This window comes from Condylostylus longicornis, unplaced genomic scaffold, assembly GCF_029603195.1.
Source record: "Condylostylus longicornis isolate FDR11 unplaced genomic scaffold, ASM2960319v2 ptg000179l, whole genome shotgun sequence".
NCBI classification, from domain to species: domain Eukaryota; kingdom Metazoa; phylum Arthropoda; class Insecta; order Diptera; family Dolichopodidae; genus Condylostylus; species Condylostylus longicornis.
The window spans coordinates 325,887-346,980 of NW_026578147.1; the positions used below are offsets into that span (position 1 = coordinate 325,887).

The 21,094-nt window shown below is 28.5% G+C and overlaps 2 protein-coding genes across 12 annotated transcripts in view; both read left to right on the plus strand.

The window, feature by feature from the left end:
• The first annotated feature begins 5,433 nt into the window (after positions 1-5,433).
• LOC129616308 (uncharacterized) lies at positions 5,434-6,433 on the plus strand. 2 transcript variants are annotated; one of them, XM_055531903.1, is made up of 3 exons: positions 5,434-5,888; positions 5,953-6,069; positions 6,125-6,433. In XM_055531903.1, the coding sequence occupies exons 1-3, from the start codon at positions 5,494-5,496 to the stop codon at positions 6,429-6,431; spliced, it is 819 nt and encodes a 272-aa protein (XP_055387878.1). In that variant the 5' UTR covers positions 5,434-5,493; the 3' UTR covers positions 6,432-6,433. The 2 variants fall into 2 exon arrangements, with proteins under 2 accessions (XP_055387878.1, XP_055387879.1); XM_055531904.1 differs by having other exon boundaries at positions 6,128-6,433.
• A 4,599-nt stretch (positions 6,434-11,032) lies between these two features.
• Positions 11,033-21,094, plus strand: part of LOC129616307 (transcription factor HNF-4 homolog) — a 49,586-nt gene continuing 39,524 nt past the window's right edge. For 2 of the 10 annotated variants that reach the window (XM_055531902.1, XM_055531892.1), the window contains exons 1-2: positions 11,939-12,338; positions 12,417-12,633. Coding sequence is in view for 9 of the 10 variants with exons in the window: in XM_055531892.1 (XP_055387867.1) it covers positions 12,543-12,633 (91 nt within the window). In the remaining variant the exon portion in view is untranslated. The other 8 variants (XM_055531898.1, XM_055531895.1, XM_055531893.1 and 5 more) reach the window with 8 other exon arrangements.

Below are 21,094 nucleotides of genomic sequence, written 5' to 3' on the forward strand. Positions count from 1 at the left end.
ACGTTTTTTCAAGGCAAGATTTTGCAGATTTAGAGTCCCCTCTTCGGGTTTCATTCATAATTTTAGGTGACTTAAATGCCCGTAATGTATTGTGGGGCGATATCAAATTTACAAATAGCAGGGGTGAAGTGATAGAAGAATGGATTGAGGGCGATAACTTTATTTAGTACGCGTGGCACTTTTACTTACATAGACCTGACGATATGTTCCACTGATATTGCTACGAAATTTTTCTGGTGTAGTGTGCCAAACCCAAAGGGTAGTGATCACTTTGCTTTATTTATATTCGGATGTTAGAAAGACTGAATACAAGTGTAGAGCTAGGTTTATTGAGGCTACGGCAAATTGATCAAGTTTTTCGTTGAAACTTGATGAGTTCTTGGCTCTCAAACCTAGGTCTTTTGATATAAATAGGAAAGCGGCGACCTTAATGAGCGTTAGATTTGCATGCAGTTGTTCCATGAAACTCTCGGCCCCTCCTTAAAATTTAAACCCCATGGCTCGAAAATTGAATAGGTAAATCATTAAAAGAAAGGGATAAAATATGAAAAAGCTGTAAGAGGGATCCAAATCGAGAAAAGTTAGTCAGGGTTCGCAGAATGAACACAATTTTAAGAAGAGAAATAAGCAGGCATGGGCCAAATTGTGGCCGGATTTTGCAATAGCATTGGAAATGATGATGTTAATTATTATTATTATATTATGTAATATACTAATATATTATTACATTAGTATATTATGAGGGTCGTAAAAACTCGGCAACAGTTGCCATAAGACATGATTCTTTGGGTCCTCTGGTTGTTGACTCTAAAAGGAATGCAAATTTCATTGGTGAAATATGCTCGAAGTATTTATGTGAGGGTGACCTGATGGGAGGACACCTCTTATTCTTTTGTGATGCCGGCCTCAGCAGAGACTTCCGACCTGTTCAATAAGAAAATAATCTTAAGTGATTTTGAAAACGTTCTGCATAATTATAGGGGAACTACGCCGGAGACATACCACGAGAAACTTTAGAAGCCGACTTGTTGCGTTATATCCACCTCGACTGGAGCTCGTACCCATCCCGAAAGGATCGGGAAATCCTAACGATCCCCAAAATTATAGGTTTATATCCTTGCTGTCGATTTTGTCAAAAAATTTAGAAAAGTCATTGGCAACAGATTAAGCTACTTTTTAGAAAGAAAATTATCAAGTAGAATTCGTGCATATAGGCCCATCAGGACTACAAACACCCTTCTACGCACTTTGGAACGTGATCGCTCTATGGCATTACACATGGACGAGCACGTTACTGCAGTTTCCGGCTATATTGAAAGGGAATACGACGGGGTGGCTAAGCACATCATTGAGTGGGAAATTGGTGCTAAAATGACCAGGACCAATGGAAGATTTTTAAGAAATAGGAGGATCTTAATGAGAGTAAATGCTTTACATTCGGGCGTTAAAAATCTTTTTAGGGGGATACCTCTAGGAACACCTCTATCTATGCATTTGTTCAATGTTTTTATATCGTCGTTACCTAGGACCTTGCAGCAAGTCACGGGCATTAATGTTTTAATATAAGCGGACAATGTGCTAATATATGCTGTTGGTAAGGATAATCAAATCAATAAAAGGCTACTGCGTGCATTGAATCTGTTAAAAGGTTGGGGCGATTCACGTGCCGTTAGGTTCCCTATAAACAAGTTGGAGGCCATCCATATACGCAGAAGAAGAAGCAGTTTTACGAGATCTTTGACATATGAAGGCTGTAAGATTCCATTCAGGAATGAAATGTCCCTATTAGGATTAGGTTTTACAAGGAGGTTAAATTATGAGGCTCATAACCGACTAGTCCAAAATCCGACTAGTTTACCGACTAGTCCAAAAATTAAAAAGAATTAACAACCTGTCAAAGGTAAATGAATTTGACCCTTCTTTGGGAGTGACACAGCAGATTGTCAGAGGCTTGCAAATCGGTAGAATTGGTTATGCAATTTGGACTTGTGGTTTTTGTACTCAAAATCTAGGATCAAGGTGCAATTGAATCAAGCTGTTCGGCTGGCTTTGGGGACCTTGAGAATGACTAACGTTGATGCGTTACTGGTTGAGTTGTGTTTTCCAGCCTTCACCGAAAGGAGAGATTTTTTATCTCGTAGGTTTTTTCATGATCAATATGGTGGCAGAAGCAGAACTATGAATAGGATAGTCGCAGCGCTGTATAGAAATTATGTAATGGTGCCCTACAAGCCTTTGCCTGTCAGAGCTTTACAATTGTCTAAAAATGCGGAAAGAGTTTTCGAGAGCTCTTTGCCAAACACACACAATTTTAGGCAATACAGAAAACAGAGCTTCAATACAAAAGCTTACCGATACGTCAATATCTCGTTTTTGCAAGTCAGGCGCTCATAGTTACAACCAGCATTTTTTGGACTAATTCATATAGGGTGTACACAGACGCTTCTCAAACTACGGAGGGGATAGCTTACGTTATAGTTGATGAACAAAAATTGTTAATCAGGAAAAATATGGCTTGTACGAGGCACTGCTATACTGTAATGGGCTCGATCGCGAATCAATAATAATATTCTGAGATAATCTTTCCGCTCTGAATGCAATCAGGATTTTTAGAAAATAGACAGCCAATCATTCGGGCGATTCGTAATATTATTGTTTCTTACACTAAAAGAATTAGAATAGTATGGATACCGGGTCATTGCAACATAAGTGGGCATGTTTTTGCAGATAGGGAAGCCAGATCTGCTATACGTAGTCCTAGCTTCAATAGATTTATTTTCGAGCAACTAAGGCAAAAGAAATTAGAAACTACATAGATACCAAAAGGCAGGAGAGGTGGTGTACCTCTGGTAGTTTTTTTAGATGCCATTAACTGCGTGTTCCTCTTCCGGTATACGGAGGAGGTAAGATAGGTAACAGATTTGTAGAAATAAAAATTTGCAGATTGCGTCTAGGTCATACGCTGTTCACGAAGAAATATCTATTTGATAATACTAGTTCGCTGACCTGTTCCTTTTGTGGCAATACTTTGAAGGTTAAACATATTTTTATGCAACACTCTGTTTCTAGGGATTATTTGGAGTCCTGTTCCAAAGGTTTAATAACTTTGAATATCAATTTTATTAGGAGTATTTGAGACCTATTTAATATGTGGAATTTGATTTAATTAAATCTGATACGAAGTATGTAAAAATCATAATGCACAAAAAAATAAAATTAAAAATATTGAAATTGCAAACTAACATAATATTAAAATAACAACATAAATATTAAGTTAAATTAATTTTGTAAATCCGTAATGGCCGTGGCAGCCGAGGGTATTGATAATATTATCACAATTTATTACATAATGTTATATAAATAAATAAATAAATAATTTTAATCTTTGACAAATTTTGTGTGTGTCCGAAGCTCTGGCATCTCTTGCATTGCTGGATGGAACCATTATTTCTTAGATCTTCTTTGTGGCTCATCTTTTCTTTAATGTGCTGAAGATATTCTACTTTATATATTTTATTTATGTCTTTGGTTTTTATTTTTTTAATTCCATTTATGGCATGGATAAATGGAATTAAAAATTAATGAATCTCTTTGGATAAGTTCACATTTAATATCCTTTGGCTCACATGATGGATGTAGATTTCTGACCATTTCTAGTCAATTTATAAGTAGCCTAATCAATTTATTTTTCTAAGCATGTCATTACAATTTGGCCTTATTAACAACTTTGGTTAATGGTTTATATTCACTTTCATTTTCATAATTTATTTTTAGTTGATCATTGTTCATCATGTTCACCTTCATGTTAATACTTTTCTCTATGAGGATCATTAGAGCTGCGTGTAAATAGTTGTATTACTTACCATTACCGGCGGATTTTTATGTGTTTTAAGTTGATATTTTTCTTTGGTGGGGAATTCTTCACTTTGGTGCTACTAATTTTTAGTGCAGCTCTATTTCTGATAATTTCTTGAATTTTCTCTTATTTGGATTTTTTTTTGGATTTAAGAATCCAGTCGGTTTCTACTGATACACTTTGGTAGATTTTCCTACCGCACTTTTCTTATTATTGGACATTTCATACTTGTTTATAAGTTGGCAACACATGGCTATTAACCCAGCCAGGGTTTCCTCCACTACCGTCCCTCTAAAATCGGATGCAGACCAGGAAGCCGTCTACGCTTGATCAGCCGCGCTTGGATTTTGTCCTGATTTTAAAGGACTCGTACAACAAGCATGCCTGATGTGGGTATTTCTACCCCCCAACCCACCGGGGAAATGTTTGAGTTAAAAAAAATAATTTCGTTGGACAAAATTGTCCCTTTATTGAAGCTCAATCAATGTATGTAGATTTATTAGAAAAATATCACTTAAATTCCAACTTACAATTACGTTATATGTATACTAATTCTAAGCTTTTTTGTCAGAACATATTTAAATTTTTGATCAAAATAAGTTATGAATGCAGTATCACTTAAAATTTTAAACGTTTTCTAATGCAAGAAAAACAAATTTAATTTATCCAGTACTTTTTAAAAAAAATCTTTGACAAACACTATAACTAACTAATCGTTCCGAAAATGTTTCTAACAAAATTAGATATCTACAGTAATTCACTTCTCGAGGTCATAATTTTCTAAAAAGGTGTTGAAATATAGATATGTCATATTACGAGTATACACTTTCGAAATAAAAATGTATTCTAGCTTTCTTACCGTTTCGTTTCAAGTTGAAAATGAAACATCTGCACGTATTCATTTCCACATTTAATATTTAAATATTCATGTTGGTTATTTTCATATATAACGAGCGTTTAAAAATATTTAAAATTAGATAAGTGAACTTAATCCATTCTGATTGATGCTGATTGCAATTGGAAAAAGTGTATATCTCATTTGATATACAGAAATATGTTAAAGTTTTAATTATATGTAATATTTTGTTACAACAATTTAAAATGCTAACATTTTACTATGTATTATCTACACTAAACTTTCACTGATAATTTTTTGATAAAGCAAAAATAACACAAAAAAACTTCAGTGGTGTTTTATCGAAATGGCAGAAATGTATATACGTAATGTCTTTATATCTAACAAGTCCCAATACTCATTTTTTTTTACGAAATATTACGAATTTTTGGCTTCGTTGCTGGTTTTTTCTTTAAATGCCACTGATCGTGTTATATTTCTTATTATTTTATTCTTTTTTTTAAGTAAAAAAGAGTTTAATATTTTAAAAAATCTCAGGATAATATACACATTTTTCAAAAAGCTTCCCATTTAAATTCTATTGCACGAAAAAGAAAGAAAGGTAGGAGGAAACATGGTATAAAGAAAAACATGGTAATATATTGCGCATGTCTGTTGCTATCTCTTTTTAAATGTGTTACGTCACGTGCATGGCAAAAAATGTAAACAAAAATATTTTTCATAGAAAAGTGACGGGCGTATAGTTAGAGTAAAATTAATAATTTAAAAAATACACTTAATAATGGTTATTTGCGCGGTTTTTAATTGCAATAGCAACAGCGATAAAAAATTAAAAAGAAATATGAATGATTCATCGTTCAAGGAAACGAAATTTTTTCGATTTCCAAAAAATAAGGAAATCGCAAAAATATGGATACAAAAATGTGGAAGGAAAGATAAATTTAATATCCAAAGTTCGTACATATGTAGTAAACATTTTGTACAAGAACATTATCGGCGAAACTTACAGCATGAACTGCTGAATTATTCGCCAAAAAATAGTAAAAAATTGAAGGATGACGCAGTTCCGACAGAAAATTTGCCTTCTGCAATTGAGTCCAAGTCAAGTGAAACAGTTTCTGAACGATTAGGAAGATATATTAAAAAACAAAGACAGGAAACAGTCACTAATATTTTGTAAGTTCGTTTTCAAAATTTTTAGATTTTTTGGCAACTAACTTTTGTTATTTGTTTTATTTAGGAAAATAGACAACCAGATCGAAAATCTTGACTGTGTTGAAGTTCACACTAACGATGAAGTTCAAGAAAAAAATTCAAAATGTGATCAATCGACAAGCACGGAAGACTTAAATGAATGGTAATTCAAAAGTTTTAGTTAAATAATTCGAAAATGTAATATTTTCGTTTCATAGTAGTAAACCAAAATCACCTACTAAGGAGCAATTGAAAAACGATAACAAGATGTTGAGCAAACAATGTTACTTTTTGAAGCAGGAAAATGATTGTTTAAAAAATATTTTTACGCCGAATCAAAGGAAAAAAATGGCTAAAAAAGGAAATCGAGTTAAATGGAATATCGAAGACATTTCTGAATCAATTGCAATTTACTCCAGCGGTCCTAAGGCTTATAGATTATTACTAAAAAAGAAATATCCATTTCCAGCTGTTTCAACTTTAAAAAAGTGGGTATCTAAAATCGATATAAACCCTGGATGTTAAACTTTTGTTTTTGTTTTGATGGGTAGTGCCAGTTTAAGTAAGTATCAAAAAGTTTGTATTCTAATGTTCGACGAAATGAAAATAAAAAAATCATTCGAATACGATCAAAAAAGCGATATATTGCTTAAGCCAGCTAATTATGTTCAGGTATGTTTTATTATTATTTATAGCTAACTCTCTACGAGTATAGAAACTGGGGCATGATAGATATCATGCACTAGCCCTATACTCCTTCCAGGAGTGAAGAAGGAAAAAAAAAGAAAATGCTTTATTATTTATATCTTTTTTGTTTAATTATCGAATAAAAAATATATTATAGGTGGTAATGGCCAGAGGCCTCTTTGAAAATTGGAAGCAACCATTATATTATAGCTACGATCAACCGATAACACAAAATATATTGAATAAACTCATACAAAAATTACATCAAATTGGCTATGACGTCGTAGGTGTTGTCTCAGATTTAGGCGCTTCAAATCAAAAGCTATGGAATACATTAGAAGTTACCGTTGAAAAACCATTTTTTGTGAATCCTTGCGATGCTAAAAGCAAGATTTATGTTTTTAGTGATGTGCCCCATCTAATTAAACTTTTTAGAAATCATTTCTTGGATTCAGGAATATTTTTTGAAGAAAAACTAATAACAAAGGAGCCACTAGTGGAGTTGTTAGAAAATATGTCCTTATTTGATTTAAAAATAAGCCGTATAACATCCACCCATTTGACGGTAAAAGAAGCCGAAAGACAAAAAGTAAAATTTGCTACACAACTTTTTTCCCACACCAATTCTTGTGCTTTAAAAAGAATGGGAGCTTTAGGCATTGCAAAATCTCAATATTGGCTTGAATTATCAATAATTCTTAAAACAGTAAGTTATTTTTCAGCAAGTTTTAAAAAAGTGATTAATTAGTTTTTTTTATTTAAGGTTAACGATTGGTTTGATTTATTCAATTCTAAAGTACCTAAAATTGATTCCCGGCCACGAATGGCTGCTTATGGTTTAGCTGCAGAGGAACATGAAAAAATATTAACAGACATCAATAACTTAGTTCAAAATATGCGAATCGGAAATAGAAAAGAATTATTACCATTCCAAAAAGCTATTTTAAAAAATAATGTTGCATTACAAATGATGTATAAGGATTTAGAAGCAAAATACAACACAAAATATTTGCTAACGTATAGGCTAAATCAAGATCCATTAGAACTTTTTTTTGGAATTATGAGAGCAAAAGGAGGACTATATGATCATCCTTCCGGATTACAATTTAAGTATCGTCTTAGAAACTATTTGCTGGGCCGAAATGAATCAATCATATCTCAATCTGCAAATGTAGAAGAAGATCGGGAAGCAGCTTTTAAAATGAATGCTGATGAAGGGTATTCAATTCCGAATAGTAACAGCGAAGAAATTGAAATCGATGATTGTGAAAATCTCTTAGCAAATAGGATGCTTTCAGATTTAACAGAGCCTACTGTAAATGATACAATTGAAGAATTGAATGATTTAGAATTTGATGGACTCGAACATATTGGAGGATATATTATTCGATCGCTCAAAAAAAATATTCCAAATTTAATAGAAAACTATTGTGAACAAAACCCAACTACCAGTTTCACTTGGACTGATATGGTATCCGAAGGAATGTTACACAAACCTAACGAAAACTTTATGGAGAAATTACAGAAACTTAACCAAATATTCGTAAACTATAATTCTAAATTATCAAGGGTCAACCTTAATTATCTAAATAATCTATTGACGCTGGCAAATGATGTAGAATTAGATTCAAATATAAAAAAGAAATTTTTCCGCTGCAAAATATTTTTTAAAATACGAATAGATAATTCTGAAATATCATCAAACAGTCGAAAAAGAAAAAGAAAAGTAAATAAAATTTTAACATAATGTTAGTTTATTTTCAAAAGTTTTAAATAAAAAATACTAAAAAATTATAATTTAAAAGTTACAAAATATGTTTAATATTATTGACAATGAATAAGAATTAAAATTTCAAAAAAACTAAAATAGCTTCATCTTTTATTTTTTCAAAAACAAAATAGGTCTTTTATGAGAAACTCATATTTTCCTATTAAACAATGTAATTGTACATAACCTAAAAAAATTTCCACCATGCAGATGACGTAGATGCGCAGAAAATACAAAAATTGAAACTCTGAATATACTACCATGTTTTCTTTATACCATGGGAGGAAAGAAAAAATTAAAAAATATTTCAAATTCATATTTCAGTATGATTTCAAATGTTAAAGGCGAAGGTTGTGCTTGTTGTTTTTCTGCTGTTTCAAGAATTTTAAAATAATTATGAATGAAAATATTAATATATTTTCTTGATTTTGCAAATATATTTTCTAAATTTTACCTGCTAAATAAGTGCGAATTTATTTTAATATTTCTTCTCAAAAAATAGCCAGTTCGATTTAAAAAAACCCATATCAAATAAGGTCGTGCTTTCAAGTTTCCCTCTGAGCATTGGGACTTGTTACATATAAAGACATTAATATACGTTATCATGTTTTGACAGAAAACCCTGGAATTAATTGGTTACTTTTCATTTAAAAGTGTGAAAAATAATTATATAGTAAAAGCGTAAAGTAAGCAATTTTATCATGTAAAACTTAAATTTATTAGAAATACGTAAAAGTAAGCAATTTTACTGTGTAAGTTTTATAAAAAAAAACAATTTTATGCTGACCTCAGCAATTATTCAAAATAAGCGAAATGAAAAAAAGAAATGATATACGAATATTTATTCAGAAAATTAATGAAAATAATGTTACTGCAACAATGTCTCACATTGAAAAATGTTTTGATAACATCATCATCTTCAACAAAAAGTGCATTGTAAGTAATAGCCAACGCAGAAACAAATATTTAAAAAATTGGGTCACTTTCAAGCAGCGTAAGATATTGTAATATAAAAATATGTATATTTAATTTCAATTTATGAAATAAAATTATTCAGAAAAAAAAAATTAATGAGCTCTGTTTAAATTTGATTGTCTTTTTTAGTTATGTACATATTTCAGATGAAAAAATATTTTTAAATATTTTTTATTTTTATTAAAAAAAAAAAAATCAAGTTACAAATTACACATATTAATAGTAGAGACTAAATGAAAAAATAAAATAAACACGCTCATGTTACAACTTTGACAATTCTTGGAGCAATGAAAGAGGGAACGAGAAAGATATTTTTTTAAAGATGCTCCTTCATTTAGCATTTCTAATTCATCGATATGGCTGAAAGTGTACCTGAGTTGATGTTTTAATCTGCGTATATACCGTGCAGAATTGAAATAATATTATATATGTACTTGAATTAGAATTCAGTTTGACATTAGCTGACAAGCAATATATGTGTATTAATTTTTCCAATTCAGACTAATTGTGCATCATGCTTTTTCTACTAACTTCTTGTTCACTTTCAAACCAGAATTTTGCGTATTTGTAGTGGATATTTCTTTTTCCAAGATTACTCATTTTTGCAAATGGATTTTTTCACGATCAGACTTCTAATCTGCGATTTAGGGCATAAATGTCTACTTCGCTATTTTACTCGGCAAGTGAAAAGAAGATGAGTGGTTATCATATATTCGCTATAATAATTTGCATTGCGTATCTCGTTTTGTTCTAAAATGTTTACAAAATTTATTCTTTTCGTATTTGAAAGTGAGACGTTCAGTCAATATTTTGAGAAAAATTCAAAAATCAAATTGTAAAAGTGAGTAATTTTTTTTTGGAAAAATTAAATATTCAGTAGAAAAATGTAGAATTCTAATTTGAAAGTGAATAAAAAGTGAGTAAAAAAGGGAGATACACGATTAGGATGTTAATCTACATTAAAATGAGCATTTACACATTAGATTCTATTTGTGCTCTTGCATCAAACTTTTGATGGCAATATTTTTAATATTTATAATCTATAAACTCGTAACAAAAATGAAAAAAAAAACAAAAATCAAGTGATCATGACAAAGCTTTTTTAAAAATTAATTTTCAGCCATGTTATTTTAAGGTCCCATGATAATTGAATATATTTTTATTGTTTCTACATGATTTCGGACTTCAATTAAACACCAGATTTTCACTAGATTCAGATTTAGTTGCAGATTTAATCTACGATTAAATCTGATATGTAACAGGCATTTTTAAATTCGCGCATATGTAGTCAATTTTCAAGTCAAGTTGCGTGTATATGAGCTCTAAATTCGCTTGATGTGAAGCCGACTGAAGTAAAGCTATATATGAATGCAGTAAAATTTTGTTCATTATAGATGTTAATTTTTTCATAGTCTCTTTTGAGTATTTCACGTAGTGAAATATTTGTTTTCGAAATGAATTCCGATGTACTCAATATTTGACAGAAGCGAAGTTTGATTTGAAATTAATAAAAATCAAAACTTGAACAACGCTCTGCTATAATGCTTTGCCCGTTTGGGACTAGAAGTCACATAAATATGTTTCACAAAAGTAGATTACCTTTAAAGTATATACGCTAATCCATAAAAAAATTATAAGGTAAAAAACAATGCAACTTTTTGAAGTTACATTGTTCAAACTGAGCTACAAAATTGATAAATACATTTTTGGAATTAGGTTGGTGGAAAATATCTCTGTAATATCAGGCCTTTGAAATATTGGGAATTATTTGCTGTACATAGTAAGGGTTTATGTAATCGGTTTGTTTTATTTCGCTTCATCATTTTTGGCAAACCAGTTTTCATTCAATACGTATTTTATTATTTTCTCCACACAAAATTTTAAAAAGAACTGATAGATTTAAGCAGAAGAAATTGAAAGTTACTTCAAAGTGAATATACTTGTTCTTCCTAATAGATATGCTTTGATAATAACCACATGATCATTTTTTTTTCGCTTTGCCATAAATTGAAAAGCTTTTTTGATATGTATGTTTAGTAATCACCCGAAAAATATATAAAGTAGACGTGGCTTTGCATTGAATTAAATTTTTATAAAATTGCAACAATTTTTCGTTTTGTTAAAATCACGTTAAATTTTGTTTTATGTTTGTTTAGAATTATATTCGTAGCAATAATATGAAATAAAAACCCTTTATAAAATATATGTTGATACAGTACAAATATACATACATAAATGTAGATATAAGTAAATACGTACCCAAGTACATATTTACTTATATCTACAAGTAGCAAATGTACATTTCTGAAAATTCAACAAAAAATGTGTTCACAATAAAAACAAATATAATAAAAAATAGAAACTCATTGTTGTGTTTTGTATGTAGATGTGAATATGTTCAGGCAAACTAATATCTTATCAGATAAAATTTTAACTTAAAATAGAAATGTTAATTTACTAAATATTGCTGTCAATAAGCTTCACTTGAATTTAATAAAATATATCAAATTACTTGGTTTATTTCAACAAATAAATTAAAAAAAAAATTAAGTGATTTAAAATGTAATATTTTTTAAATAATTTTTCTTTAAAATAAATTTTCTTTATTTATTGGTCGAATCAGTAACTTTGTTCTATAATCTGTTATACATTAAATATGTGCATATGTGAATAAAGCGTATCCATATGTGAATAAAGCGTATGTATATTTTATATTGAGGTTAAATTACGATAACCTTTTATATAAAGAAATAATGTTAATTAAAAAGTGTAATACATATCATGCGTATTTGATTATAACAGAATGTGTGATCATTATAGTTCATGTATGCATGTCGTATATCTACTGCATTCATATTGTACTATAAGGTATATATGTATTGCTATTGTATGTAAAGATACATATGTTTACATATATGGATACGTGCATATACATATATATTTAACACATATTTAAATACAATTCGGTACATATTATGTTTGATGTCTGCCTGCAATTATAAGTATGAACATAATATAATAACGACAATAAAATGTATTAATTTATTTAATTTAATTCTTAATTTACTTTATTAATTAAGGCTTCAGTTTTAATTTTTTTGTATACATATGTACATATGTACATACATATTAGAATAATATTTCACAATTAATGGATAAAAGAAAACAAAAATAGCAAAAAGTTAGTGGGTCATACGCTAAACGCAATGTCCAAAATGAAAAGTGATTCAACAAAAACACATTTCAGTGAATCTAATTATTTTATAAGAAATAGCAATGAAGATAATTATACCTTAGGTAAGTATGTATTTAACAAACTTAGACTTACAAGGTTTAATATTAAGTTTCCTAAGTGTTAATTATCAAATATCTCTTTCAAATTTTTAAGGGGCACTTGCTGTATCCCTTACTACTTATTTTAGGGAACACTTCGAATATTATACATTATTATAATTGGCTTCCACATTATTATTGCATGTTTTTATAGTATATTATGGATGCATGTACATATATATACCTACTTAATGTCTTTATATCTAACAAGTCCCAATGCTCAGAGAGAAACTTGAAAGCACGACCTAATTTGATATGGGTTTTTTTAAATCGAAGTGGTTATTTTTGAGAAGAAATATTAAAATAAATTCACACTTATTATAAAGCAGGCAAAATTTAGAAAATATATATTTGAAAAATCAAAAAAATATATTAATATTTTCATTGATAATTATTTTAAAATTTAAAAAAAAGCGGAAAAACAACAAGCACATCCTTCGCCATCAACGTTTTAAACGTTACTGAAAGCATTTCATATTTTTAAGTGAACAGCTTTTTTTTCTCATAGGGTAAGTTAACTTAAGATATGGGGAGTAACTGTGGTGTCAAGTTGAAAATATAATTAATGAAAGATAATTCTTAAATATTGATATAAATACATAGTAAAGAAAAAATTAAAAAATTTTAAGAGGGAATTAGAAAATAATAACTAAAATACAATCAAATATTATTTGTTAAATACAAATTTTATATAAACTTCAAAATTTTACCTCTATTTTTATTTGGAAAAATATTAAAAACTTACTATCATTTATATCAATTACCTAAAAAAAAAAATATTTAATATGTTTGGAAAAAACAATCATATATTTTTATGACCGGATTTGAATATTTTTTTATTTTTCAAATAAATGGTATTTTACCAAATGACTCAAAAATTCCGATTGTAAAATAACAGGTATTTTAAAATTTTTGTTCTTTATGTAATATTCTTTCCGTTTAGAATTAAGATAGGTCATACATACACATGCAGGACATTTTATAAATAGATTGCTCTTGTTTACCTGCTAATAAAATATGAAAAAAGAGCACAGCAAAATCTTTGAAGCACTCAATATAACATGTTTGAAATAGTTTTAAAATAATTATTTAAAAAAAAAATTATTGGAAGTAGGTACATACATATTTATTTTTAATAACTTAAAAACTAACTGAAATTATTTGAAATAATTTTATAAGTAACGTATAAATAACCGAAATGCGATAATTCAAATTGTTGAAATGTGTCAACCTACTTTTAATAACATTTTTGTTAGCCGACACTACTCAACTTACCTTATTGGGAAATACAAAATGTGCATGAAAAATCATACATCCTTCCTCATTAACATTTGAAACCATACTGAAATATGAATTTGAATTTTTTTTTCAATTTTTCTTTCCTCCTACCTTTCTTTCTTTTTCGTGCAATAGAATTTAAATGGGAAGCTTTTTAAAAAATGTATATAATATCCTGAGATTTTTTAAAATATTAAACTCTTTTTTACTTAAAAAAAAAGAAAAAAATAAAAAATATGACACGATCAGTGGCATTTAAAGAAAAAACCAGCAACGAAGCCAAAAATTCGTAATATTTCGTAAAAAAAATTGAGTATTGGGACTTGTTAGATATAAGGACATTAACCTACTGTTACATATGTACATACATATATACAATCGTGTAAGTATCATATCACGGCTTCTCAAACTTTTCTGCTTTGTAAACTCTATCAGAATGAAATATTTTTGCATCACCGAATATGGACATGAAAGTATAAGTAGGCTCTTTTAATTTTTTTTTAATTGAATCACAGTTTTAAGAGTGAAATCTAAAATTCCCATTTGTTGAAAAATTAAATACTTAGTAATAAATCTACTGTTAATACTTGATAGATAACCAATACAAAACTACTATTTACATGCCATCTAATCCTTTCTTTTTGATTTGCTTGAGAGGATTTTACATATTTATCTACAAAATATTTAAAATCTTGTTAGGGTATTATTAATTTTAGATTTGTTCATAATCATCAAATAAATGATGTACGATTTTGTTAAAATCAAAAAAAAATAAATTCTTAAAAAATTTAAATTTAATTTTTGATACAATGTATCCTTTTTTTAAACACATTGTATTATTTTACATTTGAAAACTTAAAAATCTTGATGCATTGTATTGTTTCATTCCATTGCTTACTTTAATAGCAAATTTCAATTTTAATTTAAAAGTTTCTACTTACAACTGAAATATGTATGTATATAAAAAACAAACATATGTATCCAAAAAAATTTCGGTACACAATTTCCCAAATAAGATACATCGTCAAATTTTTTTGTTGATATTTCAGAAGAATACAATGTTTCTGATTTGTTGTAAATGCAATTTCGAAGATACTCTTTTTAAATGGAAATTTTGACACGAAAGAATTTTCATTAAATATTTTATTTAAATTTGTGAATTATATAACAATATAAATGGATATACAAATTAATAATATACATACATACCTAAGTTCATACCTCTTTTCAGTTTTAGTCAAAGAATATTTTAAATATTTTGCATTATTTTATTCTTTTTTATTTTCTTTTTACATGAACAATCTCAAAACTCAAAATTGAAATTTAACAATGCCATTTGAATACTGAGTTCCAAGTTAAATGTTAATGTGATTCAATTTAGCACTGGTGTTATGGTGTCGCTCTCAAAAATTTTAAATTTGAAGAAAGTCTGTTTTGTGCTTTAGTATTTCAAAATTTCATGCCACTTAAACTGTGCAGAGTTTATATTACAAAACTGTATATGTATGTACATATAGCGACAGTTTTGCTATGATATATCTAATATATCGATGCTTTAATATATCGATAGTTCCGCAACACTATTTTTATGAAACAGAATTTTTTACCTAAGTATCAATTTCTAAACTCGTTGGAACTGGAGAAAAATTTCCGGTTTATAAATTTTTGAACTCTCATTTAAACGTAATTTTCCTGGTATAAACAAATATAATGTTTTAAAGATAGTGATTAAAAGAGTAATGCTTTTCGAAAACTGCTAAAGACTTTCACACTTCCTAAAAAAATTTCTTGCCAAAAAAGAACTAAGTAGCGGTTAGTGTTGCATTCTATTGGAAATTTGGGAAATTAATGCTTGTTTTTGAAAAACACTTTAAACATTGAGAAAATTAAAACGTCATCATTTTCTCTATTTTTGTTCAAAAAGTATTATAACAGGCGCTTTCTATGCCAGGCAGTCCTAGACTTTAAAAACCTAAATTTTAAAATCTTACAGCTGTCGAAACATGCTTTTCTTGGTTATTTCTGAAGGTTTTATTTTTCAAAAAAATTTCATCAACAACATTTTTTTTTTCAAAACTTTTAAAAATTTCCAAACACAGTTTCCAAAATCAAAATTTTAGGTTTTTTGCATAACCAAAAAATATTTGTTTATGTTTGATAAATATTTTGAAATTTGACGTTTATCATGTATTTATAAAGTTTGGAAAAGTTTATTCAACTTTTCCGTCTAGTTTATTTTTTTTAAATGATAATTTTGTTTTCTTTTTGCGAAAATTTACGTCATTGTTTCTCTTTTTAAACTTTTTTCAAGTTTTTTATCCGACGACTATGTAAGATTAATAATCACGTGGGTTTTGCTCTAGCCTCTAGGCAGAATTTAAATTTTGTTTTAACTCAAAAAAAATGGATGCACGAACAGTAATGCTTTATTCTTCCTATCAACTTACTGTTAGTAAAATGAAACATTAGAGAGAAAACACATCTCATATAAATAGTATTTCTAATATACAGCAGATGGATTGCATGTTTTTGCAGTTATTTTGGCATTTAACCATAATATTTTAAATATATCTATTAATAAAATTGTCATTTGAACAATAAAAAAAGCTGTATAAAAAATGGCTATGCCGAAAAAAATTAAGGTTATGCTTTATTCATACACCAAAAAAAACCAAACTATGCATATTTATTTTGGGAAACAAATGAATTTTTCTACCACACGTATGTGAATATACTAACATTTAAATATAAGTTTTTAATTTCGGAAACAAAACATTTTGTTTTGTTTTACCAAAATGTACCATACAAACGTTATTTAAAATGGACTTTTTAATGTAGTTACAGTTTTTCTAGAAATGATGGCGGATTGTACTTGTCAGTACAGAAGATTTAATTGTAAATGTTTTATCAAATAGTACAATATGTTCAGAACATTTTGATTCAAAATGTTAAATGAAATAATGTGGTAAAATTTATTTAACATCAGGTGCTTTACTTAATTTATATGTAATAAATATGCTTTTTTAATGTGAATTGTTGTCCATATTTCCCTTTATAGTGTTAAGATTTGGTCAAAAAAGAAATACATGAAGACGCACCGATGCCGTTGAACGCAGTAAGAAAAAGAAAATATAAGGTATTCTGATTTTTTTTATTTTTCCGACCTTATTTTATATGGGTTTTTTTTAAATCGAAGTGGCTATTTTTGAGAAAAAATATTAAAATAAATTAACACATATAATAAGTTGGTAAAATTTAGAAAATATATTTGAAAAATCAAAAAAATATATTAATATTTTCATTCATAATTATTTTAAAATTCTTGAAACAGCGGAAAAACAACAAGCACAACCTTCGCCTTTAACATTTGTAACCATACTGAAATATGAATTTGAAATTTTTTTTAATTTTTTCTTTCCTCCTACCTTTCTTTCTTTTTCGTGCAATAGAATTTAAATGGGAAGCTTTTTGAAAAATGTGTATATTATCCTGAGATTTTTTAAAATATTAAACTCGTTTTTATGTAAAAAAAAGAAAAAAATAATAAGAAATATAACACGATCAGTAGCATTTAAAGAAAAAAACAGGAACGAAGCCAAAAATTCGTAATATTTCGTAAAAAAAATTGTGTATTGGGACTTGTTAGATGTAAAGACATTATTGTACACTTTTCCTAAATGCGTTTTTTAAAAATTAACATTTAAACAGAACTTGAAATTTTCAAATAAACGTCAACATTGAATTGATATGGTAAAAATTGTATTCAAAAATGTACGAAAAGCTTTAGTAGTTATTTTTACAATGTAAAGGTATTGAAAGCTCTGGGGCGGTACTACAACCGTATTAATACCGTTAATGTCTTTATATCTAACAAGTCCTAATGCTCAGAGAGAAACTTGAAAGCACGACCTTATTTTATATGGGTTTTTTTATATCGAAGTGGCTATTTTTTGAGAAAAAATATTAAAATAAATTAACACATATAATAAGTTGGTAAAATTTAGAAAATATATTTGAAAAATCAAAAAAATATATTAATATTTTCATTTATAATTATTTTAAAATTCTTGAAACAGCGGAAAAACAACAAGCACAACCTTCACCTTTAACATTTGTAACCATACTGAAATATGAATTTGAAATTTTTTTTAATTTTTTCTTTCCTCCTACCTTTCTTTCTTTTTCGTGCAATAGAATTTAAATGGGAAGCTTTTTGAAAAATGTGTATATTATCCTGAGATTTTTTAAAATATTAAACTCTTTTTTATGTAAAAAAAAGAAAAAAATAATAAGAAATATAACACGATCAGTAGCATTTAAAGAAAAAAACAGGAACGAAGCCAAAAATTCGTAATATTTCGTAAAAAAAATTGTGTATTGGGACTTGTTAGATGTAAAGACATTATTGTACACTTTTCCTAAATGCGTTTTTTAAAAATTAACATTTGAACAGAACTTGAAATTTTCAAATAAACGTCAACATTGAATTGATATGGTAAAAATTGTATTCAAAAATGTACGAAAAGCTTTAGTAGTTATTTTTACAATGTAAAGGTATTGAAAGCTCTGGGACGGTACTACAACCGTATTAATACCGTTAATGTCTTTATATCTAACAAGTCCCAATGCTCAGAGAGAAACTTGAAAGCACGACCTTATTTTATATGGGTTTTTTTAAATCGAAGTGGCTATTTTTTGAGAAGAAATATTAAAATAAATTCGCACTTATTATAAAGCAGGTAAAATTTAGAAAATATATTTGAAAAATCAAGAAAATATATTAATATTTTCATTCATAATTATTTTAAAATTCTTGAAACAGCAGAAAAACAACAAGCACAATCTTCGCCTTCAACGTTTTATATGTTACTGAAAGCATTTCATTATTTTTAAGTGAACAGCTTTTTTTTCTCATAGGGTAAGTTAACTCAAGATATGGGAAGTAACTTTGGTGTCAAGTTGAAAATATAATTAATGAAAGATAATTATTGAATATTGATATAAATACATAGTAAAGAAAAAATTTGAAGAGGGAATTAGAAAATAATATCTAAAATACAATCAAATATTATTTTTTAAGTACAAATTTTATATACACTTCTAAATTTTACCTCTATTTGTGAGAAAAATTTTTAAAACTTAATATATTATTTAATTAAAAAAATATTTGAAAGATTTTGGAAAAGACAATAATATATTTTTATGACCGGATTCGAATATCTTTTTTATTATACCCTGCACTTCGTGAAGGGTATATTAACTTTGGTATGGAGTTTGTAACTACTTGAAGGAGTCATCTGCGGTATGGACATATATATATATTCTTGCTCAGCGTAAAATTCTGCGTCGATTTAGACATGTCCGTCCGTCCGTTCTCCGTCCGTCCGTCCGTCCGTCCGATCGCACGATAACTCAAAAACGAATAATGCAATCGACACCAAACTTTCACAAGTTTTTTCTTTTGTGCCAAGGACGAACCCTATTGTTATTGGACTAAGTCGGACAACGGGTTCGGGTAGCTGCCATACAACTCCAAGAGTTTATTTTAAATATTTCAAAAACTAATAAAGCTATAAATATAAAATTTTGTATACACGTGTTCAATTATATTCTACACATGCTCTAAAAATTATAATGGGATAGCTGCACCGGTTCGGGTGGCTGCCATACAACTCCAATAGCAAATTTTTTATATTCGGCAAAATAATAAAGTCAGACTCATGAAACTTGGCAGTTGTGTGTCCGATTATAGATCAGATATATTTGTGAAGTTTTAGTGGAATTGCTTGACAGGTTCGGGTGCCTGCCATACAACTCCAGAAGCTAATTTTAAATATTTGGAAAAATAATAAAGTCAGATTCATGAAACTTGGCAGTCATGTGTCCAATTATGGCTCAAATATATTTCTGAAGTTTTGGTGGAATTGCTCGACAGGTTCGAGTAGCTCCCATACAAGTCTAGAAGCTTATTTTAAATATTTGGAAAAATAATAAAGTTAAATTCATGAAACTTGGCAGTCATCTGTCCAATTATAGGTCAGACATATTTCTAAAGTTTTGGTGCGATTGCTTGACAGGTTCGAGTAGCTCCCATGCAAGTCTAAAAGCTTATTCTTAATATTTGGAAAAATAATAAAGTCAGATTCATGAAACTTAGCAGTTGTGTGTCCGACTATAGATCAGATATATTTGTGAAGTTTTGATGGAATTGCTTGACAGGTTCAGGTACTTGCCATAAAACTCCAAAAGCTTATTTTACATATTTGGAAAAATAATAAAGTCAGATTCATGAAACTTGGAAGTTGTGTGTCCGATTATAGATCAGATATATTTGTGAAGTTTTAGTGGAATTGCTTGGCAGGTTCGGGTATCTGCCATACAACTCCAAAAACTAATTTTAAATATTTGGAAAAATAATAAAGTCAGATACATGAAACTTGGCAGTTGTGTGTCCGATTATAGATCAGATATATTTGTGAAGTTTTGATGGAATTGCTTGGCAGGTTCAGGTAGTTACCATACAACTCCAAAAGCTAATTTTACATATTTGGAAAAATTATAAGGTCAGATTCATGAAACTTGGCAGTCGGATGTCCAATTATAGGTCAGACATGTCTGAGAAGTTTCTATAGAATGATTTCAGAGCTTCGAGTAATTGCTACACAATAACGAAAGGTGCAGGGTATAATTCAATCGGTTTATACCGACTGAAACGTTTTTACTTGTTTTTGAAATAAATAGTATTTTACGAATAGCAAATGACTCAAAAACTCCGATTGTAAAATGACAGGTAGTAGGTACTGATGTAAATTTTTGTCCGTTTGCGTTTACTATTAAGACTCATACACAGGCAGGGCCATTTTATAAATAAATTGCTCTTGTTTACCTGCTAATAAAATATGAAAGAAGTGCACAGCAAAATTTTTGAAACACTCAATATAACATGTTTGAAATAGTTTTAAAATAATTATTTAAAAAAAAATTGATTGGAAGTAGGTACATACATATTTATTTTTAATAATTTAAGAACTAACTGAAATTATTTGAAACAATTTTATAAGTAACGTATAAATAACCGAAATGAGATAATTCAAGTTGTTGAAATATGTCAACCTATATTACTTTTACTAATAATTTTGCTAGCCGA

Excerpts from the sequence above, each read along its gene's own strand:
- LOC129616308 (XM_055531903.1), top strand. The coding sequence starts at position 5,494 with ATGGTTATTTGCGCGGTTTTTAATTGCAATAGCAACAGCGATAAAAAA. Across the intron at positions 5,889-5,952 it reads GAAACAGTCACTAATATTTT|GAAAATAGACAACCAGATCG; the intron begins GTAAGTTCGTTT and ends TGTTTTATTTAG. Across the intron at positions 6,070-6,124 it reads ACGGAAGACTTAAATGAATG|TAGTAAACCAAAATCACCTA; the intron begins GTAATTCAAAAG and ends TTCGTTTCATAG.